General features: G+C 48.9%; 1 protein-coding gene across 1 annotated transcript in view; it reads right to left on the reverse strand.

Annotated features, from left to right (window-relative positions):
- Window positions 1-8,884: 8,884 nt before the first annotated feature.
- Window positions 8,885-25,912, reverse strand: part of MN1 (MN1 proto-oncogene, transcriptional regulator) — a 39,630-nt gene continuing 22,602 nt past the window's right edge. The window contains exon 2 of the mRNA XM_081842597.1: window positions 8,885-13,562. Coding sequence (XP_081698723.1) covers window positions 13,378-13,562 — 185 coding nt within the window. The 3' untranslated portion in view covers window positions 8,885-13,377. The remainder of the gene's footprint in view (window positions 13,563-25,912) is intronic.

A 25,912-nucleotide genomic window follows, 5' to 3' on the forward strand; every position in this document is an offset into this window, starting at 1 on the left:
GGAGGGAGAAAGGTTGTTTTCTGCTGCTCCAGAGAAGCGGACACGGAGCAATGGCTCCAAACTACAAGAAAGAAGATTCCACCTAAACATTAGGAAGAACTTCCTGACAGTAAGAGCTGTTCGACAGTGGAATTTGCTGCCAAGGAGTGTGGTGGAGCCTCCTTCTTTGGAGGTCTTTAAGCAGAGGCTTGACAACCATATGTCAGGAGTGCTCTGATGGTGTTTCCTGCTTGGCAGGGGGTTGGACTCGATGGCCCTTGTGGTCTCTTTCAACTCTAGGATTCTAGGATTCTAGGATTCTATCCCTCGCATGAAGGCACTGCAAGCGGCTCTTCCTGAGGCCACCTCTTGGCTATAGCCAACTTCATGTGCATTCTCCATATTAATAAATGGGGGACAGGGGGCCATAAATCTCACAAGTGTCAATTTGCACGGGGCTTGCTCTTTCCCTGGCTACGCACTGGCACCTTTTACAGTCCATTAATTACTTTCCCTAATAAAGTTTGACAAAATGATAACTTGCTCATGAAAAGTGTTGTAATAAATACATTTCCCTTAACTTTAAGCCATTCTTGCATGTCTGCCTCATAAACTTTGGTTGCGGTTCAGCACCTTAGTCCCTCTCTTTACATATATATATGTCTCCGTCTCTGAAGGAGCCAGGAAAGGATGCTTCCATGAGCTCGTCACCACAGGGTGGTGAGTCACATCATGTGGTGAGCTGTGAGGTTCAGAGGAGGCAGCATGCCCTCCCTCCCTCCATCCCACCCCCACCCCTGGACCCACAAGCCAAGACAGCCACACTCCTGTCCTGCCAGTTGCGGCTTCTTCTTCGCGCTGACCTGCCAGGGCTCTTCTCTTGTAACGTGACCCATGGAAGCCACCCAACAAAGCTTGGGAAGCGGAAGGTGATCCAGGGTTGGGGCAAGTTGCCTTTGGATCCGCCTGCCTCATCTCCTTCTGTTCCAGAGGGGCAGAGAGGCCAAGCCAGGCTGGAGCCCAAAATACCTTCCAGGGTCCTTCTCCCAAGTCTTCCCAATTAGGAGCCATCTGCTCAGGGGACTTATTTATATGGTGACTTTGGCACTGGATCTTGTCCAACTGTTTCACTGAAAGAGCTGAGCTTGAAGCCTCTATAAATACCTGAGTGTGTCTTAAGCCCAGGAATTGTGGGAATGTTAAGGAGCGTAGGAGAGGATATATTGTTTTGATATTATCCCTCCTCACTCACTCTAGTGAGTAAACAGCAGAGCACATTCCCTTTGCAACTTATTGGAAGCAAGTTGATGATTCGTTGTTGTTGTTTAGTTGTGTCCAACTCTTCATGACCCCATGATGATTCGTTAGAATCCTTTAATTAAGCAATCCAGTCTGGCTTGTTCCTGGTAAGTTTCCCCTTTATTTCCCTCTTAAAATAATAATAACACAACACAGTCTTCTTTAAAAGTAAGAATCAAGTTTTACTCACCTTCAGTTCACAGCAGTTACTCTGAAGGCAGGCTCTACCTTGTGGCTACAGTGAAAAGAAGCCTGGGCTACATCTCAGACTTTCTGCCTGTGGGCTCATCCTATGTGAAGGTTGAGCCATGCACTGGCTAAGAGCCAGGAGAGCAAGAGACCAAGAGAGAGATGGTTGCGTGGCCAGCCCTTGATGTGGTCAGCTAGGGTCATGCCCATCTACCTGGTCACACACAAGGGGAGGAAGCTCCAGAGCAGGTAGGACAGGAAGTCCTCCCTGTCTGGAGCCACATTCCCCTCTGTATCCGTTCTAGGCAACAGGAAAATGTTGTACTCGACTGCTCTAGTAATAACACACCCCACAGGAATGAGTGGAAAGTGCCCAGCCAGGGAGGGAGGTCATGCGGCTCTCCAAGATGACATTCTCTGTAAGAAACAAAATGTAAAAAATTCCTTCCAGTCACACTTTAGAGACCAACTAAGTCAGTTCTTGGTATGAGCTTTCGTGTGCATGCACACTTCTTCAGATACACTTCTTCAGATCTCTGTAAGAACGTAGGAGCTGCCTTCTCCCAGGCCAGACCTTTGGCCCATCAAGCGAGGTTCACTTCGTCCACACTGATGGGCAGCCGGGACTTTCCGGGGCAGAAGCCTTTCCCAGGTCTGCTTGGAGATGCTGTCTGGGCCTGCAAAGCCCAGTGGCTCTCCTGCTGAGCTACAACGGCCCTTCCTCTCCCCTGTTGCTGGGGCTCATGCCCTGGAAGACTGAGGGGCCAATTCCTGGTGATGCCATGGTGGGTGGAGCCCTGTCTGCCCAACAGCTGCTGCTGCTGCTGATGTAGCCCACTTCCCCAACCCTGCTCTCTTGCTCCTTCCAGGAGGGCTAAGGAGTGCGGGAGCCTAACAGCAAGAGGCTCTGTGTGGCCAGGGAACATTCGTATTTGCAAGTTCAGGGGAAGGACTGCCTTCCACTGGGGTCTCGTGGGAAGCAGCAGGGTGGGTGTGACCCTGCACTGCCTGAGGCATGTCAAATGCAAAAGTGGCTTCCAAGTGCTGGGTGTTCGCCAGCTCACTGTTGCACATGAAATCAGCCCCTGAGGGTCTTTACACTGGCATTCTGGGCTAGGAGTGTGTGACCTTAGAGAAGACCTTTGGCCAGGTTTGGAGCCCAATGTCACTGAGCAAGGGAAGCTCCTTAACTACTGAAAAGAAGACAAAAATGCCTGGATTATCAGTACAACAGGTACCTGGCACTGTTGGGTTGCTTCCAGGCCCAGCTTCAATGAGGCAGCCCAAGCAGCTGAGAGGGGGCTTGGGACGGTGGGGGGGGGCATGTCTGTCCACCCGCCTGCTTGGAGATCAGCCATGTATATCAGGGAACAGCCACCACAGTTTGGCCATGGACATTACTAAGGATGCCAGCACAGGGACTTGGGCCCACCAGGAGAGCAGGCATGAGGATCTCAGAAATGGCTGTCCACCTTGCCTCCCACTGGTCCTTACCTTGATCTGCAACACCTGCTGCAAGACCTGTCAGGAGGCAGAGTTGGGTGGGGCTGAACGGTCATCAGTTCTGGCCCCAGAGACCTATAGACAGCATCACAGTGGGGGGTAGGCTATTTCCAGTAGAGATGACCCTGAGGAAAGTTGTTACAAGGGCCTGTGCCCCTGACCAGTAATTCCAGCTTTTGATTCCAGTACAGTACTGTAATGATAGCTTTTTATTGTTTTATGGTTTCTTATTACTATGATATCATTTTGTTGTAGTAAACCATTTTGGGAGCTCCCCCCTTTTTTAATGAAAAGTGACCTAGAATTCTTTATGACAAAATAAATAACACTAAACTAAAGTCAATAGGCCAATTATTGTCATGATTTTTTGATACTAGAAGATCAAAGAGGCTGGAGGAGGGGAGCACTGCAGTATCATCTTCCTTTGCTATTCTGGACACAACTGAAGATCTTTGGGATAGATGGACAACATATCCCACCCCTACCCTCGCCTAAATCATCTAAGATGCAGCAGGTGCTGTACTGAAACCATCTCTCTGGAGTAGACCAGCAATCCCTGGCTCAAAAAACAAACCACCCATTTTGCTCCTTGGAAAAAGAACCACAGATAGAGGGAGGGTGGTAAATGCTAAGCACCAGCCCCTCACACTTCATCAGTCAATGGCCCATCTAGTCCAGCATCCTGTTCTCCCAGTGGCCAACCAGATGCCCACAAGCAGGATCCCAGCACATGAGCCCTCTCCCCTCTTGAGGTTTCCAGGAACTGGTATTCAGAAGCATCACTGCCTCTGACCATGGAGGCAGAGTATAGCCATTGCAGCTAGTAGCTTTCAAAAGCCCTCTCCTCCATGAATTTGCCTAATCCTCTTCAAAAGCCATCCAAGTTGGGGGCCATCACTGCTGCCTCTTGTGGAGGTGAGTTCCATAGCTTAACTACTCACTGTCTTTCTTTTATGCGTCACATTCCAAGTTTTGTGGTCTGGAGGTAAGGCATTCTCGAGAAGCAGACAGGACACCAGACACCTACAAATGGGGTCTCAGACCAATTGAACAGGGATCACAGCACAACGGGAGTTTCTAAACTCCTCTCTTAGATCCCCCTTCTCTGATGAAAATGGCCAGGCAGCTTTCCACTTCAAACGAATCCCATATTTGCATATTTCAAGCCCTGAAGGCGAACCTCACAAGGAACCAGGATACATGAGAGAGGTCAAACTGTCCACCTCACCTCCCAGGAAGGGCCTCTCTGCCCCCCCCCCAAGGGCTCCTTGTTCCCAGAGCCCTGTTGACTCCGCACCAAGCTGGGCCAGAGCGAAAGGGCTACTGTGGGATCAGGAACCCTGAAGGGCCACTGCTTGCTTCTCCTATAGATGCAAAAAGGGGGCTTCGTACAGGAGGACACAGAGGGGTCAAGCTCCCCACCTATCCTGGAAGAAGCCTTGCCTCGCATACCTCTTCCTTCCCCTTAAGAAGCAAGAGCACATCTGATGGAGCAGATGCGTCTTCCATGGGGACCTCAATTTAGGGAATATTCCTTCGCCTGGTGCTCTGCACATACCCCAAGCACAGGCAACCCTGTTTCCTCATTGGTGCACCCCAGGCATGCACCCTCCACAGGCCAGGATATTCTGGTGCCTGGAGCCCCTTATGGCAGGGAGCAGGTGGCTCAAGTAGAGAAGCCATGCATTGCTCACAGGAAGAGGACCCTCTGCCCGCCTGACAACTCCACCCAATGCTCTCCTCTTAAGTCCCTGAAAGAGAGCCAGCCTCTCCTCCTAATGGGGAACAGGCAAGCTTTCATCCATAAGGCGGATGAGGGATCTCCCACCTCCACTCAAAAAGGCACCTTGTGAGCACATGTGCAAATGTGAGCACTTGAAAGGCAGGTGATGCTATAAGGCTCCTCATTGGTTGACAGCTTCCCAGGGTGCCCCCCCCTCCTATGAGAAGCAAAGCTGCTGGGGCCATTGATCCTTCTTGTCCTAAAGCAGACTGAACCAGGGAGAAGGGCATTTCGCCTTGACCAAGCCATGGTCCGAGGGGGAATTTGCCCATCTTCTGCAGGTTTTCACCCAGTCAGCCCTCAGCTGCCAATGGATACTTGTAGGCTGTGTATACACAAACATTTACAGTGGCACCTTGGGCTACGTACACTTCAGGTTACAGACTCCGCTAACCCAGAAATAGTACCTCGGGTTAAGAACTTTGCTTCAGGATGAGAACAGAAATCGCGTGCCGGCAGTGGGAAGCCCCATTAGCTAAAGTGGTGCTTTGGGTTAAGAACAGTTTCAGGTTAAGAACGGACCTCTGGAACGAATTAAGTACGTAACCCGAGGTACCACTGTACTGCGGCTCCACCACACCAAACTCAGTGTATGCATGAAGGTAGCCCCATCCACACAAACTGTGTACATCCTTGAGAAATACTGCTATTTGATGAGTTTTCCCTCAAAGCAGCTTCCATCTTGCGGTGAAGCTGCGCTGGGGACATTTGAGGAGGGATCAGCACATGTGCAAATGACACCTTCACAGAATAAGCATTGTGAGGGGGAGGTTTCAGGCACAGAATGAGGAATCAGGGAGTGCACATTAAGCAAATGCATCCCTGCCCGCTCTCTGGCGTGTACAGCAGTGTAAAAATGCAAGGTCCAACCACCTCTGGGACCACTGGGTTCACCTCTGCAGAAAGCCATTTTGCTCCCTAAGTTGCACCCCTGGGCCTCCCTTTGCTGTGATTCAGAAGCTGTGACTTGGCTTTGGTGAGCCCCTCAGTTCTAGCCTTTGCCCCTCTCTTGTATTCTCATCAGGTCCACCAAAAGCTGTTTGTTCAAAAACGCAGGGTCGCATTTTGTAGCAGCTGCCTCCTCCAGACCCAGCTCCCTCCTCCAGCCACAAAAGGCCTCTGCTTGTCCTGGGGCGCTAACAAAACATTGCTGTGTGTTTGGGTTAGGCAGCAGGGGGTTAATGAAAAAAGCCCCACCAAGAAGGAGGAGGGCTGCAGGGTAGGGCTGTCCAACTCCCTGCAGCCTTGCACTTATTGAAGAATGTGGTAATGTGCTGGCTTTTATTCAGTGTGGGGGGGGGCAGGGGCTAGAGCTCCTCTCTGTCCCCAGAAAATTCTCACAATGCGGTTAAACAAAGAGCTCTTCACAAAGAGCAAATTTACACAGCAAAGTTTTCTTGCAGGCTAGAAGAATCCCAGCATTATAATGGGAAAAGTGGGGGTGGGGTGGGGGTGCATTTTGCAGAGGATAAAAGGGCATGGAGAGCAGCTGCCCCCCCCCAACCTCAGAGCAGAAGATTCTGTGTCAGTTAACCTCAGCCTATTAAATCCCCACAGGCTCCTCACCAAAGCACAGCCTCTCTGGGAATACGGGACTTTTTGTTCAGAAGGTAGGATTCCGTGGCAGGGGTCGTGCACTGGGAAACCAAGGTTGTTTGCAAAAAGGCAGGCAGTGAAATTATCATCCCATCAGCAAACAGGAGGCACAATTACATCAGGGCCCTTAACGGACCCTCAGGAGACCCACATTAGATACACACCAATATGTACCTGACTGTGCATAAACAACATGGAGGCACCAGCTGCCCCACAGACCAATGGTGGTGTGAAGGCCAGCTGCCTGCCCCGACCCCCGCTCTGCAGAAGGAAGGCAGTCCCACTCAAAGAAGAGATAGTTGGTAGGGAGGAGGCGTGGGTGTAGCAGGGGGGTGGGGCAGCTGTCCCCCTAAATAAATAAAAACACTTAACTATCCAATTGCATTGTAGATAACTCAGTTCTGCCCCCTCAAACACAAAGCCTGCCCCCTAAAATAAATCCTGGTGGCGCTGTGGGTTAAGCCACAGAGCCTAGGACTTTCCGATCAGAAGGTCAGCGGTTCAAATCCCCACGACGGGGTGAGCTCCTGTTGCTCAGTCCTTGCTCCTGCCAACCTAGCAGTTCGAAAGCACGTCAAAGTGCAAGTAGATAAATACCTCCGGCGGGAAGGTAAACGGCGTTTCCGTGCGCTGCTCTGGTTTGCCATGCTTAGTCATACTGGCCACATGACCCAGAAGCTGTACGCCAGCTCCCTTGGCCAATAAAGCAAGATGAGCGCCACAACCCCAGAGTCGGCCACAGGGGTCCCTTTACCTATGCCCCTGGGAGGAAGGAGACTAGATGCCCATCCTGAGTTAGCAGCACGTGAAACAGGGGACCAAACAGGCACAGAGCAAACCTGCTCTTCACAACTATTAGGGGGAGATTTCCATGGGACATTTCTTTTTAAAATGTTTCAATCCAGGCCCCCTCACACCAGCTGGCTCACTCGCTGGCAGGTGTTCACACAGAGACAGAGGGCCTTCTCCTCCGCTGATCCGTGCAGATCAAGACCTGCATGCCTATCAAGCCACTGGACATGCCTGCCTGGATTGCCTCCAAAACTGGTTGGGACTTGGAGGGATGTGAGGAAAATTGTAGACAGACTCAGGGCTCAGCCACACTTCTGCTTGTCCCATTGCTAGAAAGCACCTGTCTGAGCAGTTTCCCCTTTGCCGTGCCGCTGTCCATGGAAAACCTGCTCTCTAGCGCTAAACTGGCACAAACGTCAATCCGCGGAAATCCCACAGGTTTTTCAGGAGGAAAACAAAAGGATTAGCCCTTAGCCCCCAAATTTACACAATGTCTGCATTTTGCTAGTTACTGCATATTAAAAGGAGTTCCACCCTTTATCAAACACACTGTACTAAAGAGGTTCTAGGTCTTCTAATAAAGGCTAAAGAGGCCGAATAGCCCAGACAAAAGGGCCTCTTTTGTCCTCCTCTCCTCCAGAGAGGAGCCTGTCCAACTGAATCAGGCATTTTGGAGATCCTCCTGGTCCAAGACAGCAGCAAAAGCAACAACATTTTTTAGTTTTTTGTTTCTTTCCTCAAAGGCAACGAAGGGGGCACATGATAGAGGTCCATAAAGCAATGAATAGTGTGGAGAAGGTGGATGGAGACATTTTGGGTTTCTCCATCCCAATACTAGAAGCTGAGGTCATCCCATGAAAGTATGTGGAGGGATATTCAAGACTGAGAGGAAGTATGATGGAACCTGCTTGCTTTGTAATGGTGGCTACCAACTTAAGTTGGCTTTTCAAAGGGCAATTAGACAACTTCATGGGCAATAAGCCTCTCCAAGGCTACAGTTGTGACTGCTGTGCGCTACTTCCAGAACGGAAGACAGGCCTGCTGGATCAGGCCCAAGGGGGCGATAGTGCTCATGTCTTGTCTGTGGGTTTGCTGACAGCATGTGCTTGACCACTGTAGGGAAGTGGAGACTGGACACGCCTTTAGTCTGATCTAGGAGGGATGCAGGTGCTGCTGCAAGAGAAACTATTGGAGACACGTCTTCTCTCTACTTTCCTGCTCCCACTCTGCCTCACCACTTTGATCTCAATGGATCCCAGTATCTGCAAACACCTGCCCTGCAGATTTTACTTTATTTGGCCCGCCTGCTATGCTAACAGCAATGGCATCGCTATAACTCTTGGAGATCTGCGGAAAGAAAAGGTTAAAATCATCAAAATGGCATTCCTTGATTGGCACAGATGTGGGTGGCAGTGAAAAAGAGGGGGGATGCCCCATTTAGAGAGGAGAAGCTGGAAACATTTGGTCTCAAACAAGCACATTATGAAAGGGTGTTGACATGTTACAGCTGGGAGGGAGGAGGGTCCCACCCCCCTTGTGGGCCACAAGAGGCAGAGATGAGCTTTGGCCAGACCCACCCAGCCCTTCTGGATAAGCGAGCACACGTTGCCCTTGCCGCTCTCTTTGGCAAAGCTAGCCAACAAGCAGAGAAGAGGACAAAGAAACACGCTCCCTGCAGCACTCCAAAACATCGGAGGAGGAGGAGAGAAGATATACACAATTTAAGGCAAAAATATGCAATAGTCACCATTAACATCATATTTATTGTTATTTAGTTGCTCAGTAAAACATATACAGATATATACAATATGCATGAATACAGAAGACTGCACTTTACATATTTTAAAAAAGAAAAAAATAACACTCACTTTTCATGAGCTTTTGTCACAGTCTTCCAACCAAGCATTGAGAAATGAATTTAAACAAAAATTCCAGAAAGGGGAGGGGGGTGAGAGTAGGGAGGGGGAAAGGGTAGATTACAGATTGCCCTCCACATTCATATCTTACATGTGCAATAATGTTTGTCAGGCTGAATTTGCTATGCAGTAAGGATTTGTCAGGGATTGGGGAAGGGATTTCTTTTTAAGGAATTAGATTCAATACAAAGTAATAGCATCATTTTGTCTTTAAAAACCGTTTTTAAAGCTGCAGTTGTTTTAGGGGTGGTGAACACAGACAAAGCAGCAAAGTGGGAGTCCCCTGAAATTTCATCTTAGAATCTCTCTGCAGAAATGAGTTGTCCAATGTTTCTGGTTTATTGTAGGTCAGTTTTCATCGTAAGAGAAAGAATTCTGCTGAACAGTTCCGGACTTCCTATTGAAGTGAGGTGAAATCTAAGAATTCAAGGAAAGAGGGTTCTGCGTGTGCAGAGACTCAGACCAATGTCAGAGCAAATTAACCTGATTACGGTTCTGACAGAAGCCCTGCTTTTCAGAAGGAACAACCAGGCTGCTCGGTGGAGCATCCAGCTTTGGAGAGGATTTTCTGGCTGCCATGAAAGCAGACTATCCTCCCTGCCCAAGTGCCAATTAGGGCAAGCAACCTAATACGAGGGTCTACAGCCAGTTTCTTGTGATTTCCAACTTGCATGGGGTGGGTACCAAACAGGAAGCTGTCAGCAGGGGTTTGCTGAGATCCATTTACTTAGCTGCAAAAGTACTTTCTGGCAATGAAAAAGATTTCAATTTGGAAACTTTCTCCCCCCCACCAAATTGCCTGAATGAGAGTTTAATCTACTGGATGGTTTTTAAAGTTCCTGTTTTGTTATCATTATTAATTTCTTATTCTTTAATAATTTCCGTATTCTTTAAACACTTAAAATTTCAGTTGTGTTGATTGTTCAAGAAAGCATAATTTTAAAAAGAAAACAAATTAATGTTGTTTAAAATAATCTTTTGTGGTTTGATGGGAATGTCCCCAGGCCAACAGTGCTCCTAGACTGGGACCCAGGCAGCAGCTCATCTGCATGGTCTCAAGGGGGGAGGCTCCTCCAGCTCTGCTCCCCAGGCCCATCGCCCAGAGGTGGCAGGCGCCAAAGGGTGGAAACCCAAGCCCTTCTGAGTAGCAGATCTCCTGCCCAGCAGGCTTTGCTTCCTTCTCTTCAATGTGCCTGCAGCAAGGAGGGACAAGTTCATTCCTGTAAGGCAGTGTTTTGATCTGCCTCCTGCAACAGAGGGGGAGGGGGATTCAGTCACAAACCAAATTCCCACTGCCCTTAAAACCAGACTTTTCAGGAGAAGGAGCATGATGGGCAAAGACACAGGAGAGCATGGGATGATTGCTGGATGACACCATGTCCATTACCCATCCTGGACACAAGTCAGAACGAATGCTCAGTGAACAGGTCATGTGGAAGGGACCAAAGACTCTCCGGCTGGCCTGGAGTTGCAAATCTCGCAGGGAGAAAAGAAGAAAATGTAAAATCTAGCTTTAGCTACACGAAAATAATTTCACACAAATCTGAGTAGACATTTAAAATGCCTTCATCTGAATTTCTTGGGTTTAAGAAAGAGGAGGCGGCTCCTCCAATTAAAGGAAACTAACCAGAAGAATAGAAAGTTAGGAAAATGCAGTCAGTGAGGCAAAGGTTGAAAGAACTGCCTTGCCCAGAGCCCAAAAGGGCCTTTCCTTCATCCCAGGAAAGGCCAACAGCAAAGAACATAGACTTGCTGGGGACTGCTGCTTCCTAGCTGCAATGCACCCTGCCCAAAAGCAGGCAGAGGAGGTGCCTTCCCACTCCACAACTTTCCATTCCCATTACCTCACCATTTACATGGCTTTACAGTATTATGGTTGGGGGGGCCCCCAAGGGCTTGGGAGGAGATCAAGCTGCAGCAACAGCCTGTGCCTGAAAAGCAATGGCCCAGAAAGGTGGAAGCTAACAGGCTCTTTCTGGGGACGGCTGATCTGAAGACCAACAAGTCCTTGACACCTTAGGGTTTCCCTTTGCTGTGATCCTCCCTTCAGAGAATCAAGGTAATGCCAGCCAGTGACCACTTGCCCATACAGCTTCAAGTAGCTAATACGACAGGCACCCTGCTTTAAAGCTGGCTATGGAATTAACCCTTCTGAATACAAAATGTGTTTAGCCTGTGAATCATGCTCAGCCTGCCTCTTCTGGCCCATGCAGTATTAGCGCCATGGGAGGGGAGAAGGGGTCTCATGTAGGCATATGAGAGAGAGAGAGAGAGAGAGAGAGAGAGAGAGAGAGAGAGAGAGAGAGAGGAGGGTGGGAGGCACAGACAGACAGGAGAGCCCTTGAAGTGCACAGATGGAAGCAGCAGGAACTGGATCACAAAAGGAACTGCAGACTGTGGCAGACACCCACATCACTCAAGCAGCTTTCTAAATCTCATGTGGCCTTACCAACACATTTCTGGCATTTTCTAAGGGCCTTTCCAAATTCTCTCTCACACACACTTGCCCAAATAAGGCCAGTCCATTTGTTAACCACCCAGCAACTGTTGCCTCAGGCAGTGGACTGGGAGGGGTGGCAAATGTGCACACCCTATGCCAGTCTGCCCTGCACATGCCCACCACCTAGGGCCCCAGGAGCAAATGGACCAGCAGTGCTCCCACAGGTCTTGCTGGTGGCACTGGACCACCCAGGACTTGCTCTGAGCAAGGTCCTTCTGCAGTGACATATTCTAGTGAGGTGGCCCCAGAGAGCGCTTGTGCTACTCTTAAAATTTAAGAGCTATTTTTGGACACTGGAAAATGGCAGAGGCACAGAAAATATTTGGATCCCCTGGTCCCAAATGCCCCAGTCTGCCAAATTACCTAGGTTCCCCAGGATTCTTCACCAGAGCAAGGCATGGTCAGCCGGGAGGTTCTGCAGAACCTCAGACTACCTGCTTCTTTCAAAAGCCCCTTTGCCTCAGGGGGCAGAATGTCTTGCGCTGGCCTTGCTCAAACCCTAGAGGCAGAGGGACTGGAAAATGCCACTCAGTAGTGCCAATGCTACTTAGAAGTGATGGGAGGGACACAACTTGTGTGACATCTCTTTTTAGGGTTCCCTGGGTTAACGGCACAGGATGCGCTCCTCTGAAACACTCCTCGAAAAACCGGGGGCTCCATTAGACTCCAGCCAGTGGTTGGTTGGCCTGTGCTAAATCTGCCCCAAGTGATGATGGCCAGTGGATTCCAGCAAATGCTAGTTTCATTGGACAGAGACGTGGGGGGGGGGAACACTAATGAAACTAGCACTTTCCAGCAGCACGGTAGAGAGTGGGGCCTGCCCAGCTTTTCGGCTCTGCCACAGGGTCACAGCTTAGCCCTGCCCTAGAAGAGCCCGAAGGATTCAGCAGCCACTCCTGCCCTCAGCTGCCTCAGCCCAGTTCCACAGGATGACAATAGGTTTTTAAAATGAAATTTAATAAATCCCTGTTTCAATTGCTTTAGCAATGCAAGCCTGTAAGGAAGCATACACTGGTCACACAACCAGGAACACTGAGCTCAGCCGAGACAAACTCTGTCCCTCCCCAAGGTGGCCGGCAGCATCAGGAGCGAGGAAGAAGGAAAAGCACCCTCTGCTTGCTCACAGGCCTTGGGTGAGAATCGGTGCCCTTGGAGGGAAGCCGCCACGGAGACACACGGCTCTGTCCCCTGCTTGGGCAAGTGGCTCTGCCTGGCCCTCTGGCTGCTCCAAGAAGAATGGGGATGAGACTCTGTGACAAAAAAAGCAGACAGGCAGCAGGAATGGGGGGGGGGAGCAGCTTGCATCCCCCTTCCCCCTCTCCTCCTAGTTTCGCTCTCTGGAAAGAAACAGCACAGGCTGAATCCTGGACTGAGCATTACAGGTTTGGCTTGCAGGAGATGCACAAAAGCTCATCATCCATTCGGTGGCTTTAGGGTGGCAATTTCACTTTGAGGAGCATTTTAATCAGGACAGAACAAATCATGGTGGGGGAATGTGTACAAAGTCTTGCCTCATCACAACATACCGAGAGACAAGGAAGGCCTCAGCTAGCCAGGCAGCCGAGATCAGTCCTCCTGTGGGTGGGCACCCATCTTTCAGGCAGACGCATCTTACAGATGGGTTAGCAGTAGGAACATACCATGGTGAGAGATGTTTTTTAAAAAATCAAGGTGAGCTTTATTTTAAATTAACCCTTTCCAGTCTCTATGCCGCTAAGCAGGTACCAACCTAGAAAAAGAGTCCGACTTGCAGGAGTGGCCCTTTAAACAAAAAAAGAAAGAAAAGAAAAGAAAAGATCCTCCCCCCCCCCACTTCTTCTTCAAGTCAGGGCAGCCACAAAAGTCCCAAATCTGTTAGAGATGTCCGAGTGCAGGGATCTCCACGTTGGCACCGCAGTCCGGCCCTTCGCTTCGCCCATGTCGTCCGTGCAGTGGACAGAAAGGCACTGCAAATGGCTGCCACTCTGTGCCGCGGCCGAGGACTTGCTTGAGGGGAGGTCGTGGGCTGCAGAGGGTAGACAGAGAGGTTATGGTCAGCTCAGTGTAGCAGCAGCAGCAACAACAACAACAGAAATAACTCAATGCACAATGTTCTCAGGCTTCTGATGGCAGCCTCAAGCAGTTGGGATGTTCTCGGAAGAAGAAGGGAAAGGAATGTGGGAGGAGGAGGAGGGGAGTCAATGACATCTGTCAGGAAGGAAGGGTGGAAGGGGAGTGTGGCAGGAGTGGGAGGGAGGGAGGGAGCCAAAGGTCCACAGGAGTTGTTCTGTCGCCCCAAGCTGTGCATCATTTGGTACAGTGCTATAGAAATTTATAGAAATCAAATAAATCCGAAGCTGCATTTATGCAGCAAGGTTCCGCTTAGCCTTTTGTCCCTAAAACTAAAGAAATCTGAATCACTTGCACTGTATCTTTAATCTCTTTATTAAAGGAAGTTACACACTTGACAATAATACCCATATCTCAAGGCAGCAAACCCTGAAGGTATCAAAGTAAAAAGCAAACATTTCACAACCTGGCATTATTATGCAAAAGGCTATGCTAGCAGTGATGAATTACGACACTTTCTGGGTGAGAGAGAAGCAGAAACACGGGTGCCCATCCGCTCCCCACCCAGCCTAATCCACCACCACCCCTGCCCTGAAGACCAAACTCAGACGGTACTGGAAATGAGGGATGGGCAAATCTGCCAGTTTCACTTTCTAATTTCTCCATATTTTCTCATTAGTTTGCTTTTTTAAAAAAAGTCCTCATGAAAATTCATCAGTGGATTTCTGCTAATGTTTGTATGGAATTTTACCATATGTACATTTCTGCAAAGCCATTTTCACTAATACATGCATTCCTATGCAGGCTAACATTACTCATTTTTGTTCACATTACTTGACCAGAGAACTGCATTGCAAAATTTGGAGAAGTGTGGATGTAAAAGGATGGCTGTTTCATGTGAATTTGGTAGGTTCACCTTTATTTTAACAACATAATTTATATGCCGCTTGATTGTGCAGGGAAAACCCCTTTAAGCAGTTTATTATAATATAAATAAAATATTAAAATTCTCAGTAAAAAGAGAAGAAGTTTTAAACAAGCATATATGAAAGCGTTTAAAATCTGCAATAGGTAAAGAAAGACAAAATGCATTTAACTACATGTCTGGATAGGCTTGACTAAACAAAAAGGTTTTAAGCAGGGTCTGAAAGAATGCAGCAAAGACACACATGCCTATCAGCAGGCAGGGAGTTCTAAAGTGTAGGTGCTGCCACAGTAAAAGATTGATTTATTGCAAGTGCAGAATGAGCATTATGTTGCATCTGTAACAGTAGCAGTTCCACAGATGAAACTTTAAATGCAAACCAATCAGATTTCTCCCTTATCCCTACCTGGAGCACATGGTCACGAGAAAGAAGCTGCCTGCATCCCAGGTTGCCTTTGAAAGCAACTGCCAGGTCCTGCCCTGCCTCTATTATCAAGATGGGAAATCCAAAGTCTCTTGGGGTTCCAAATAATGAATGTCACCCTAAGCCACAGGCTGCACACTCACCACACAAACAATGGCAACTGCCACACCCAGAAAAACCAAACTCTGTGCCAAGGAAAGAGTAAATTTCTCTTACTTTGCATAACTTACTTTGTTTTCTCTCTACATAATTTATTCTTGCTTTATTGTCTTGCGGCGGGTGTGTGTGTGTGTGGGTGTGTGGGTGTATGTGTGTGTGTCTTTGCCTCTATCCCCAAACTACTGGAAATCTTACGCAGCTGCCACCTTGGGCCAAATGGGACTTTCCCTGGTGCAGATGGCCAATCTGCATTTCTCCCCTACCTCTCCTGGGAACTTCCAACAGCTGAATCAGACTCATGACATGATGTCGCAGAGTTCAGCATTCAGCACCCGCCCCCCCATCCAAATACATAGGCAGCAGTAGCCAATTAAGTGGTGCAAGGGCAGGGAAAAGCTGAACACAATGGCATCACGCTGCATGTCAGCTTCAACTAGACTTTCCCAGGGGAGATGGCGAACGGATGTGAATGGTGACAGTTGCACAATATAGGTAACATCAAGTTTGGGCTTCTGGCTTCTAGAATTCCCCCAAGGACTGTGCACACAATTTCAAGCATACATTTTTAGCCATAAGGGATAGAAACTTGGAAAGGAAAAGTTGAGGTTCCCAAGAAGCTATTTTTTCTATTGCTGTTTTCCCCCCAGAATTCAGCCTCTAAAATAACAAACCTGGTTCCTGTGGAGCTTAGGAACTGCCTCCCTTTATCAAAACTAAGGGCACATCCATACACCTTCTTTGTCCACTTTTTTTTTTGCCCCACTGGTTTCCCCAGGAAAACCCAATATTTATTGCTGAATCAGAGCAAACATCAATTCAGGTTTTCCGTGGGATTGTTTTCACCACTGAAGAGTGGGCTTTTGCAAGGAAAGCACTAGGGCAAAAATGAAAGTTCTTGGACCCAGACCTGGAAAGCCTGGACCCAGGCCTAGAAATGCAGACTCTTTTGCGCGCGCGCACACACACACACACAGCAGTTCACACTGTCATCAGATTTAAAAAGCAGGAAAGCACCCCATTGAAGGCCGCTTTGCAGTTCCAGAGCTCCCTACAGCCTTGAAGAGGTTAGCCTGAGAGTTTTCTAAGCAGACACTTCTGTCTTGGTGACAAAGTTAAATAAACACAGGTCATTTTTCATTATTATATATTGTACCTTTTAAAATACCATACCACCCTGCCCGAGTCTCATGAGTGAGAGATGAGTTCAAATCAGCACAAGTTGTACAGCCAAGGAACACACGTGGGCCCCAACTGATCTAGTCCATTCTTCCTTTCCTTCATGGTCCTAATTGGAGCTCAGGAGATCACAAGAACATCAGACTGTGCCAAATTTGACGGCACAATCCTGTCTTGGGTTTTAAGTGAATTGGCTTGGTGGATATTTGTATGAGGGTTTCCCAGAGAACGGGAGATAGGGAGGTTAAGCCTTGGAGTCTGCTCAACACTGGCAGCTATTATTTACTATTTTCTTTTAATATTTCCATCCCACCACTCCACCAAATCTAGACCTGTCCCCTCCTTGATAGAGAAATCCACAAACTAGGGGTGCCTATTCAGACTCACTAACCAGATGGCTGAAAACGGCGGCAGCAGCAAGTTTTGCTATTAAAAAACCTTATGCCCTGATCTCACTGGGGATTGTGCAAACCTCCCATCTGATCCTCCCATGGAGCTTTTGGTCCCACATAAACACAAAACTGCCTCCATCAGTGCTGGCAGACTATAGTGACAGGATCCATGCTGATTGTGCCGCTCAAGCCAAAGATCCCACCAAAAATGCGGCCTCATGAAAGTCTGGCCACATCAATGGCAAAGGGGAAGGAGGTCCATCTGTCGGCCTTCTCAGTATCCTCTCTGCCTTCTTCTCCACCACAGCAAGCAGCTCTGTGGCATTTCTAAACAGCACCTGCACTCTCCTTTCCCTGCCACCTCTTTTAGTGCACTGAAGGGTTCTGTGGCAGGAATGCCTGTAGTAGCAAGGAGCTGAGCAGCTGCGATGTCACACAAGGTATATCAGAGGCAAAGACGACCAGTCACGATGGCTGCGTATTACCTTCCCACAGGCCCTGAATATTAGCTGCTGGGGACTGAACCTGGGAGATGCCTAGTGCACTCATAACCTGCTTGTGGGCGGGGCAGGGGTCCCCCCCCAAGAGACATCAGGGGGGCTGAGTGGGAAGCAGGACATTGGAATACATGGGGCCCCTTTGGCCTGATCCAAACAGGATTCTTCCTACGTTCTTAGGGATATTTTGACATGCTCAGTGAAGATTTCTAAAAACATGAGACTGCCAACAGCCAGCTTCTGTAAGAGAATGAAAGGTCAGCTGGGCTGGAGAAAACTCTCACAGGCTTAGGCAAGTGAAGACAAGCAGCATCAGCAGAGGAGGCTGAAAGGGAGGTGAGAAGACCTTCCAGGAAGCCAGAAGGCAGCCACAGAGGGGGAGCAAGGGGGAGCTCCAGGGAGGGGCCAGAACGCTGGCTGAGGATCAGGGAGTCCAAAGGAAGCGGAACAATGAGGCAGGGGGCGGGAAAGCAAGGAGCCAAGGAAATGCTGGGGCCACGGGGCGGCAAAGGGGAACGTGGGGCCGAAGACAAGCCCACAAACCCTTTCTTCTCAGGGTGGGGTCTGCCAAGGCAGAGCGGCACAGAGAAGGACGTGGGGACAAAGAGTCCAGGCACACCCTGGGCCAGGATGCTCAGTGGGGAGGGGGACAGGGGCTCTGCTTTAGCACTCTTTGTGGCAGCAGTCAAGAGGCAGTGCTGCCGCTACCAGGAGGGAAACTGGACAGGGTGCAGGAGAGAGCCAGGCCTTGCCTCTCTCTTCAGAGCACCTGCCCTCAGAAGGAGCCTCGGGCAGACGCATCTTTCTGCTTCTGCAAGGAGCAGGAAGAAGCAGCACACAAGGCCACGAGTCCTCAGAAATATCACCTGCCAGCAAAGAAGGCATCTCACACATCACCACCTGCAAGGAATGTTGAATTATGAGCCTACCAGCAGCTTAATGAAGGCAACAGGAGACATGGCAGGAAGGCCAGAAGCCGTCTCTTTCTTCTGAAGCGATTGGGGGGGGGGGGAGGCGGCAGAAGCACAGGTGCATGCACACACACACACACACACAACCAAGGAGCAACTGTGAGCCTGGTCAAGGTCTGGCCATCCAGTGCTGTCAATTTGCTCTCGCAGGAGGAAGAGACCTGCCTCAAGGCTCATCCCTTGCACCTCTCAGAAGGCTCTGACAAAGCCCTGCAGCTACAGGCAGTCGCTGGCTGAGCCAGAGTTGCATCCTCCCAGCCCAGCGTGGGGCTGGCCGATGGCACTGGGCCCTCTGTGGCCAGCCAACCGTGAAGCTCCTTGATTAAGGTTAAGGCTGAAGGCTCAAGCCCCATCTTCTGGGAGACCCCCTCCTCCTCCTCCTCCTCCCCCCGTCATGCGCTTTGGTGCACAAGGCCAAGCACTCCCTAGTGGGAGTGGCTTCCAGTGCTGCTGCTGTTGCTGCTGCTGCTGCTGCATCTCGCTATTAAAATTACTGCCTTAGGACAAGATCTTTTTCACTAAGTCTCCCCCGTGACAGTTTGACATATTGGTTTGGACACCTAACTGTGCATCTGTGCACACCACAGAATACTCAGAGGACAGAACACCGACACAAGCTACACGCTGCCTTTCACACCAACGGAGCAATCTGCTCTTGCAACTGAACAGAAAGGCTCATTCGCAAAGGGGTCACGGTCAATGCCAGGCAAAGGAGATGTGCCATGCGCACCCACCACTGCCCCACACAGCACTTTCTGAAATGACCACACCATTTTTAAAACTGGATGCAGAAGCTTACACTCCTCTCCATTTACAACAGCAGCAGAAACTACATTCCTTCCCACAAGCTCCTTCCAAGAGGCTCTCCTAGCTCCCTCCCTGAAGGAATGGACTCAAGGCCCAAGGAGCCCAACCTTCTGCTCCTACAGCAGCCACCCAGAGGCCTCTGAGAAGCCCACAAGCAGGACAGCAGTGCAACAGCCCCCCCCCCCCGCATGTTCCTCAGCGACTGGTCTTCAGAGGCAGACCATGACTCTTGGAGGTGGCATACAGTCAGCGCGACTTGTAGCCATTCAAAACCATTTTGCATGGGTCATTTCCCCCCTCCAGTTGTTCAGCCCTCCGCTGCTGGATGGAGATGCTTTGCTGCACCTCTGGCCAGTGCTCAAGGAGGCACACACAGCTCCTAAGTAAGTGCATGCTTCAAAATCTGGGTTTCTGATCCTCCCGTATGCTCTGCATGTCTTAAGCCCACAAGGAGAGACACATGTGAAAGAGTAGCATTATGGCATGAGACACTTGGCTTGCCTAGGAACTGGCTGCACTCCAAAGGCCAGGAAGAAGCATTTTTATAGCCATGCCACTCACTCTGCAAAAACCACTTTTTCTAGAGAAAGCAAAAGGCTCTTTAGCAGACGCTGTGGTGATGCATAGCGGGACATTCTCCCCTGCTCCAGTCATTGAAGTATTAGCAGTCATCATCACTCACCATGGAGACGGGAGAGGGAGGGAAACCTGGGTGGGATCCCCCCCTCCACATGAATGCACACACTTGCATTGGGAAGGAGCCCATTTATCCTTAATGCCGCCTCCTCTGTGCCTGGCCCTTCCTGCAGCAGCTCTTGTCAGCCCTGGCAAGTGTCCTCTAATCTTCAAAGGCTCTTCCTTCACCGACAGGATGATTAATGGAGGTGCTGCCTGAGATTCTAAAGAGAGCATGTATCAGACCATGTTGCAAGGATGTTTGTTTTGCTTCTCAGGCTCCAAAAGCTGGAAAGGAGCTGCTGACCCTTGGCTTTTGCCGAGAAAACCAGATACCAGCAGATAGCAGGGACCTGCTGGAAACTAAGACACCTTGGGAGTATGTTCCTACTAAGTCATTTTGGTTTGTATTTCCACCCAGAGTGGAAGGCTGGCCTAACAGCGGTGGGAGGGCGAACAGCGAATTTCTCCTGCTGGCACTGCTGCTGGAGACTCTGCATGGAGGAAGCAAAGGAAGGAGCAAAGGTGGGAGGCAACCTCACTGACTCCACCGAGGAGCACTGACAAGGTCTGGAAAGGAAGAGCCTGTGACGCTGAAGAAAGGGAGGGTGCCATGAAGACAGGCTACATTTGCACCCAAACCAGCAGTGGCTGACCTCATCCCCATCACACATACAGGCACCCAGGGCCAAAAAGGCACAGCTGCTGCTCTTCCATTTACCAGCCAAAAGGAAAAAGAAGAAAACCCGATACTTCCCACAGGCTTACAATGCAGAGAAGGGCACAGAGGAAGGAGCTCTTTACTGGCTCTCGCACGTCCACCTTCAGGCAGCAGTGGAAAAGCACAGGCTGTCCCTCCAGGCAGAGGCCAACATCTGCACACACAAAAGGAGGCAACAGTTCTTTCGTGCTCAACAGGCAAAGCTAAAGGAAAAGCTGTGTGTGATGATTCGTCACATTGTATGTATAGCCTTTGGTGGCTGTATTGGGGCCATGGCCATGGAGGAAGGGAGTTTTAGTCCTTTGCTCCCATCAGAAATGTCCCCCCAGAGAAGCTTTCTACCCAGTGCAAATAGAAGGTGCAGCGAAATCAGTTCTGAATAGGATGACCAAGAGGCCAAAAGATGAACACAACCACCCAGCCTCCCTCGCAATCTGGCTCAGGACCTCCCCCCCCCCCCCCGCCAACGGTTTCTTGGTCAGAGCATACACACCAGCAACCCAAGGCTCATGAACCAACGCCATGGAAAGGTGCCTGGAGCCTCTATTGTGATGGGGCAACATTTGTCTTTCAGGCTCTGTGGCCACGTTCAGCATTTCAGAAGCAGCCACCACCCAGAATGCACTGGGTGCCCCCAGCAGACCACACCCATTTCCTCACATTCTGGCCAATCAGCTACTCTCACACCCCATAGCAGAAAATGAAAGGAGGCACTCCAGTGGCCTGCAAGTATTTTGTCTAAACCAAAAACTATTCAGCACTGGTTACCTAAACAACCTCCAATTCTCAACTTTGTACCTACTGGTTTGGGACAGGATTTGCGTCTGTTTAAATATCCAGCCCACCTGAAATAAACTGCCATCTTCTTGACATTGAAGTCTTGTCCACATTTCTGCTTCTTCCGCCACTTTCCCCCAGGGGAACCTGCTGTTTACTGCTGAATCAGAACAAACGCCCATTGATTTTTCTGCAGATTGAGGTTTGTTCAGATTTAGCAGTAAACAGCGGGTTTTCCCAGAGAAAGTGGCAGGCCAAACAAAAAGCACACATGGCCCTGTATTTTCTAGCCAGGGAACAGGCAGAAGTGTGGGTGAGCCATAAGAAGGGAAGCCCATCAAAGAGGATGGACAGCAGCAACCTCCATTCTCATGCTTGACTTTTTGCTGCCCCAACATCCCCCCATCCCAGCCACTGGAGAGCTAGTCATTGAAAACCTTCAGCAACTTTTAAGAACATCATCTTGCAGGTGGGACATTGCCCTAGCCACAGATTTGTGTACTGCAAAAGAAGAGGCTGAATGTTGCTTGAAAAGCAGGGTGTGGCTAACGTCTGGTCACCACAACACCCCAAAGACGTTTTCCCATAGAAAGCTCTCCCGTGGTGCCTTTTAGGTGAAAGATACAATTCCCTGCAGAGTAACGTGGAGTTCAAAGGCAGCTTTCAATTCAAACATGAAAAAGGCCCCTCACATGGGACTCCCTTCATAAACAGAGAGTGAAGCTTGCCAACCTGGCTTGCCTAAAGCAAAGAGACAGCCACATGCCCAAGAAGAGCAGAATGGACACAGACTCCTCCAGGGGCTCCCAGTGTACTTAGCCAGTGAGATTAGCACATGCCAACTTAACAAGAGGCTACGCGGTGCAACCTGGGAAGTGTGAGGATGTTGGAGCCACTCTACTCCTTTGCTATCAGTATCTCCTCCTAATTAAAGATGGTTTCATATCTCACCAACTTATATCAGTTTGAAATTGTATTCCGCCAATTTAAAAAATATTTTAACCATAACCACCGCATTCCAAAACAAAGCCGGAGCCTCTGAACTGCACTGCCATAGGGCAACATTTTCCCTGTCATGTTTCTGTCCTATTTACTCTTTCCAATGCTTCCCCTTACCTAAAGAGTGAATAGGGTACGCTACTCAAGTATATCACCGACTGCTCCTGACAGCCTCTCACACTGAGAAGCAGAATATTATGGACCTTGGGAGGGAAAATGAAAGTCCAGAAAACTGAATACATGGGGAGAAAGCCAGGTAATGGCAGCCATTAGGAAGCACTCTGAAGAAGTGACTTCCGTTGCCTGTGCCTTGGCAACCTTTAGGATGGATTACAACAATGTGTTGTATGAGGGGCTGCCTCTGAAAACTATTCAGGGACTGCAGCTGGTGCAGAATTCAGTGACAAGATTCCTAACAGGCCACATGATTGGAGTAGATAACATCCGATTCTAGTTCAATTGCATCAGCTGCCAATTCATTTGTGGGTCCAACTCAAACTTCTGATTTGTATAGCTAAGGACCAACATCTTGTGGAACATCTGAGGTCATCCTCTGTGTAAAGTGACTAAGTTGACTAAATTGTCATTTTCAGAAGCCCTTCATTTTGGTAGCAATTCAGAGGCTGGCTACAAGAGGACAGGCCTTGTCCTCCACCTATGAAATGCCTTCTGTAGGAATCCTGATGAAGTGGTGCCAACACAGACATCTTTTTGGCATCAAGCAAAAGACCTTTCTCCCAGACATAGGAGTGTTCATTTTCATCATCATCATCATCATCTTTTAATTTGTCTACCGCCTTTCTACCTTACAATACTCAAGGCGGTTTACAAGCTGAAGAAACAAAAAATGTACAACTTATGACAATCTAATGCAATACAAAAATGTGATAATAAAACTTTAAAATAGGCAACCTATATCAAAAAAGTAACATTCAACAATCATTAGAAAAGTATTAAATAATAATAACATATAAAAGTTAAACAGAAATCCACTCCACAGTTACAATAAATTATTTCTAAAATATAATCAATAAAACAACGGCAAGCCACAGTGCATAAAATGATACAATACAAATTGAGAAGCAGAGACTGGAGGGTGGGGCAAGGCAGGTGGAAGGAGGCCTTGCCTGATGGAGTCTCCCCCCTCAGTTCTTCCTCCAGGCACAGCTCCCTTATGAGGACTCCTAGGGCCGGAGGGTGGGGCAAGGCAGGTGGAAGGAGGCCTTGCCTGATGGAGACTCTCCCCTCACCCTTCTGAAGCAGTTAAAGGTATTGGGGGGCATTTGTTTGGTGACTGAGTCTATGGGGGTTTAGAGGGATTTGTTTTATGATTTTGAAAACCTTCTCATCTGTCTGTATGATATCAGGGCTCATCCACACTGTCTGTCTCGTCATTTTCCCCTGGAAAAACCTGCAGTTTAGCCCTGAATCTGAGCAAATAGCAATGAGGTTTTCTGCAGATTGCTGTTTGTTCCAGTTTATCACTGAAGAGCGGGTTTTCCTGGGGAAAGTGGCAGGGCAAAGGCAAAACTGCTCAGACCTGTGCCTAGAAAGCATGAGACAAGTCGAAAACCTCTCGGACTCATGCTTTCGAGGCTCAGGACTCGCATTCATTGCAGATGAGCCCTCGGAAGTGAAGCCCATCAGAGGACAAACAGCATGTCAGATTTTAACGCTGTATTTTGTACTCTACTTCCATTTTTTTGTTAAGTCACTTTGAGACGTTTATGGGAAGAGATGCCTAGATTGAAACAAATGAACAAGAAAAACTACAGCTATGTAGGAAACGTCAATTTCCGCAAGCAACACGTAAGAATCAGCCCTCCACTCTGGCTGGTGCCATCCAGGCAGGGAATCTTTGCTAAGAAGAGGTTTAGAGTTGCAAGGTATTAGCCTGTGAGACTACCCTCCATGCCCCAATCATACCCTAAGAACCTGGAACAGGGATCAAGGGGGGTGGGATGGAGAGGGCGAAGGAAAAGGAACACTCCCCACTTCCAGTGGTGCAGCTTCTAAATACAGTCAATTTTTAAAAGGTTTCATTTTATTACAAAATGAATTATTTACCAGCATTTTCTGGATAAGTGGACAGAGGTATCAGTAGATGCCCATGACACTCATGCACCTTTCAAATGCAACTGTAGCTGCAGCACCAGACATTGCCCCCACAAGGGACTGCTGCTGCATGAGGGCTTTAAAAAGAAACAGGCAATACAGATTCAGCCAAAGTATTATTATTTTTTGAGTAAGGTATTTGTGTTTCCAGTTACACAAGACCATTGTGCATTTCCTACAGAAAGCATCTTTAAAATCCCTAAGTCAGTCAGGATGGTTCAAGTGAGGCTTTGCCCATCTTGTGAAAGCCATATGGTCTCATAGCATGCTTTAAGATCCCCCAAACAGCAAGGTAAAAACCATATGAAGAGAGAGAGCTGTCCCCACTTTTCTCCTCTCCTCCAAAAGTGCATTTAACGTGAGGGCCAAAGGACTCCTATAGATTCTTTGCCATTAGCATTTGCAACATGCTTTAGAATCTTTATTGCAACTGCTGTGACAAATCTTAGAAAAACTGGAAGGAGGCAACTTCGCAAGGACATAGCAAAGGCAGGACTTGCATCCAGGCCTCCGAATAAATTCCTCTAAATGGGCTGTACAAAGAGGGTCAATGGAGATTTATCCCAGCATCTGCTACCACCCCTGGGACAAAGGTGCAACATCAGCTCCTGTGCCTTGGGATCCACTAAGGGCTTGTCCACACTTGCACTTTTGCTCTGCTCTTTCCAGGCACAGGTCCGTGCTTTAAAGCTCCATGTCCAAGTGCTGGGCTTTTTTCACTCTGGAGCTTTCCCCATGAAAACCTGCTCTTAGCGCTCAGTTAGAGCAAACGTCAATTTCGGTTTTCCACAGAATGCTGTTTGCTCTGACTGAGCTTTAAAGTGCATAGGAAAGGTGCATAAGCCCAAAGCTACAAGGCTCCCTAGATGGTCACACCCTGGGGTCTTTCAAGTCCAGTGTGGAGATGCAGCAAAACTTTGATCCCAGTTACTGTGCAAACCAAGAGAGTGCAGCGCAAGGCGAGGCCTGTCCTTCACTCGCGCTCAGCAGCTTGCCGTTCTTTAGTAAGCAGCAGTGCTGGAAAGAGTTAATCTTCCCCAGAGAGAACTCCCTGTTTCTGCACTGTGCAAGGCTGTGGCTGAAGCTGACCTGCCTGTCTGCAGCTTGACCCCTGACATTTCCACTCGTCTCTCATAGGCACACACAAGCTGCCCGAGGCCACGCAGCGAACAGGCTGGGCAGACAGGAGGAGGCAGGCACAGCCAGGGATCCATTTCCTAACAGTTCAGATGCAAAAGCAATATCATCAGGGTCTGGCTGCTGCAGCTGGGCGAGGTCTATCTGTTAACCGCAAAACCTGTAACTGGAGGCCCAAATTTCCATACTCTTGAAAGGCCGACCACATCTTCCTCTGCACAATTACCAGTGCGAAAAGATCTGCTCGGAAATGTCTCTATAGGCGACAGACAAATTTACAAAGAGATACCAAACGCTCAAATTATTTTCTGATTTAATGGCGTAAATCTACACAGCAACATTAAGACGCAGTCCCCTCAGAAAAATATGCAGAACTGGCATTATCCTTCCTCAGTCACATTTTGCTATTTTAAAACAGAAATGCCCCAAACACGGCTCCAATGTTCCTGTTCCAGGCTGGCTGAAGCCCTGGACTGGACCCATGGTCTTAAGGGCTAGGGATTGTTGTTTAGTCGTTTAGTCGTGTCCGCC

This window comes from Podarcis erhardii, assembly GCF_964252035.2.
Source record: "Podarcis erhardii genome assembly, chromosome: 15".
NCBI classification, from domain to species: Eukaryota; Metazoa; Chordata; class Lepidosauria; order Squamata; family Lacertidae; genus Podarcis; species Podarcis erhardii.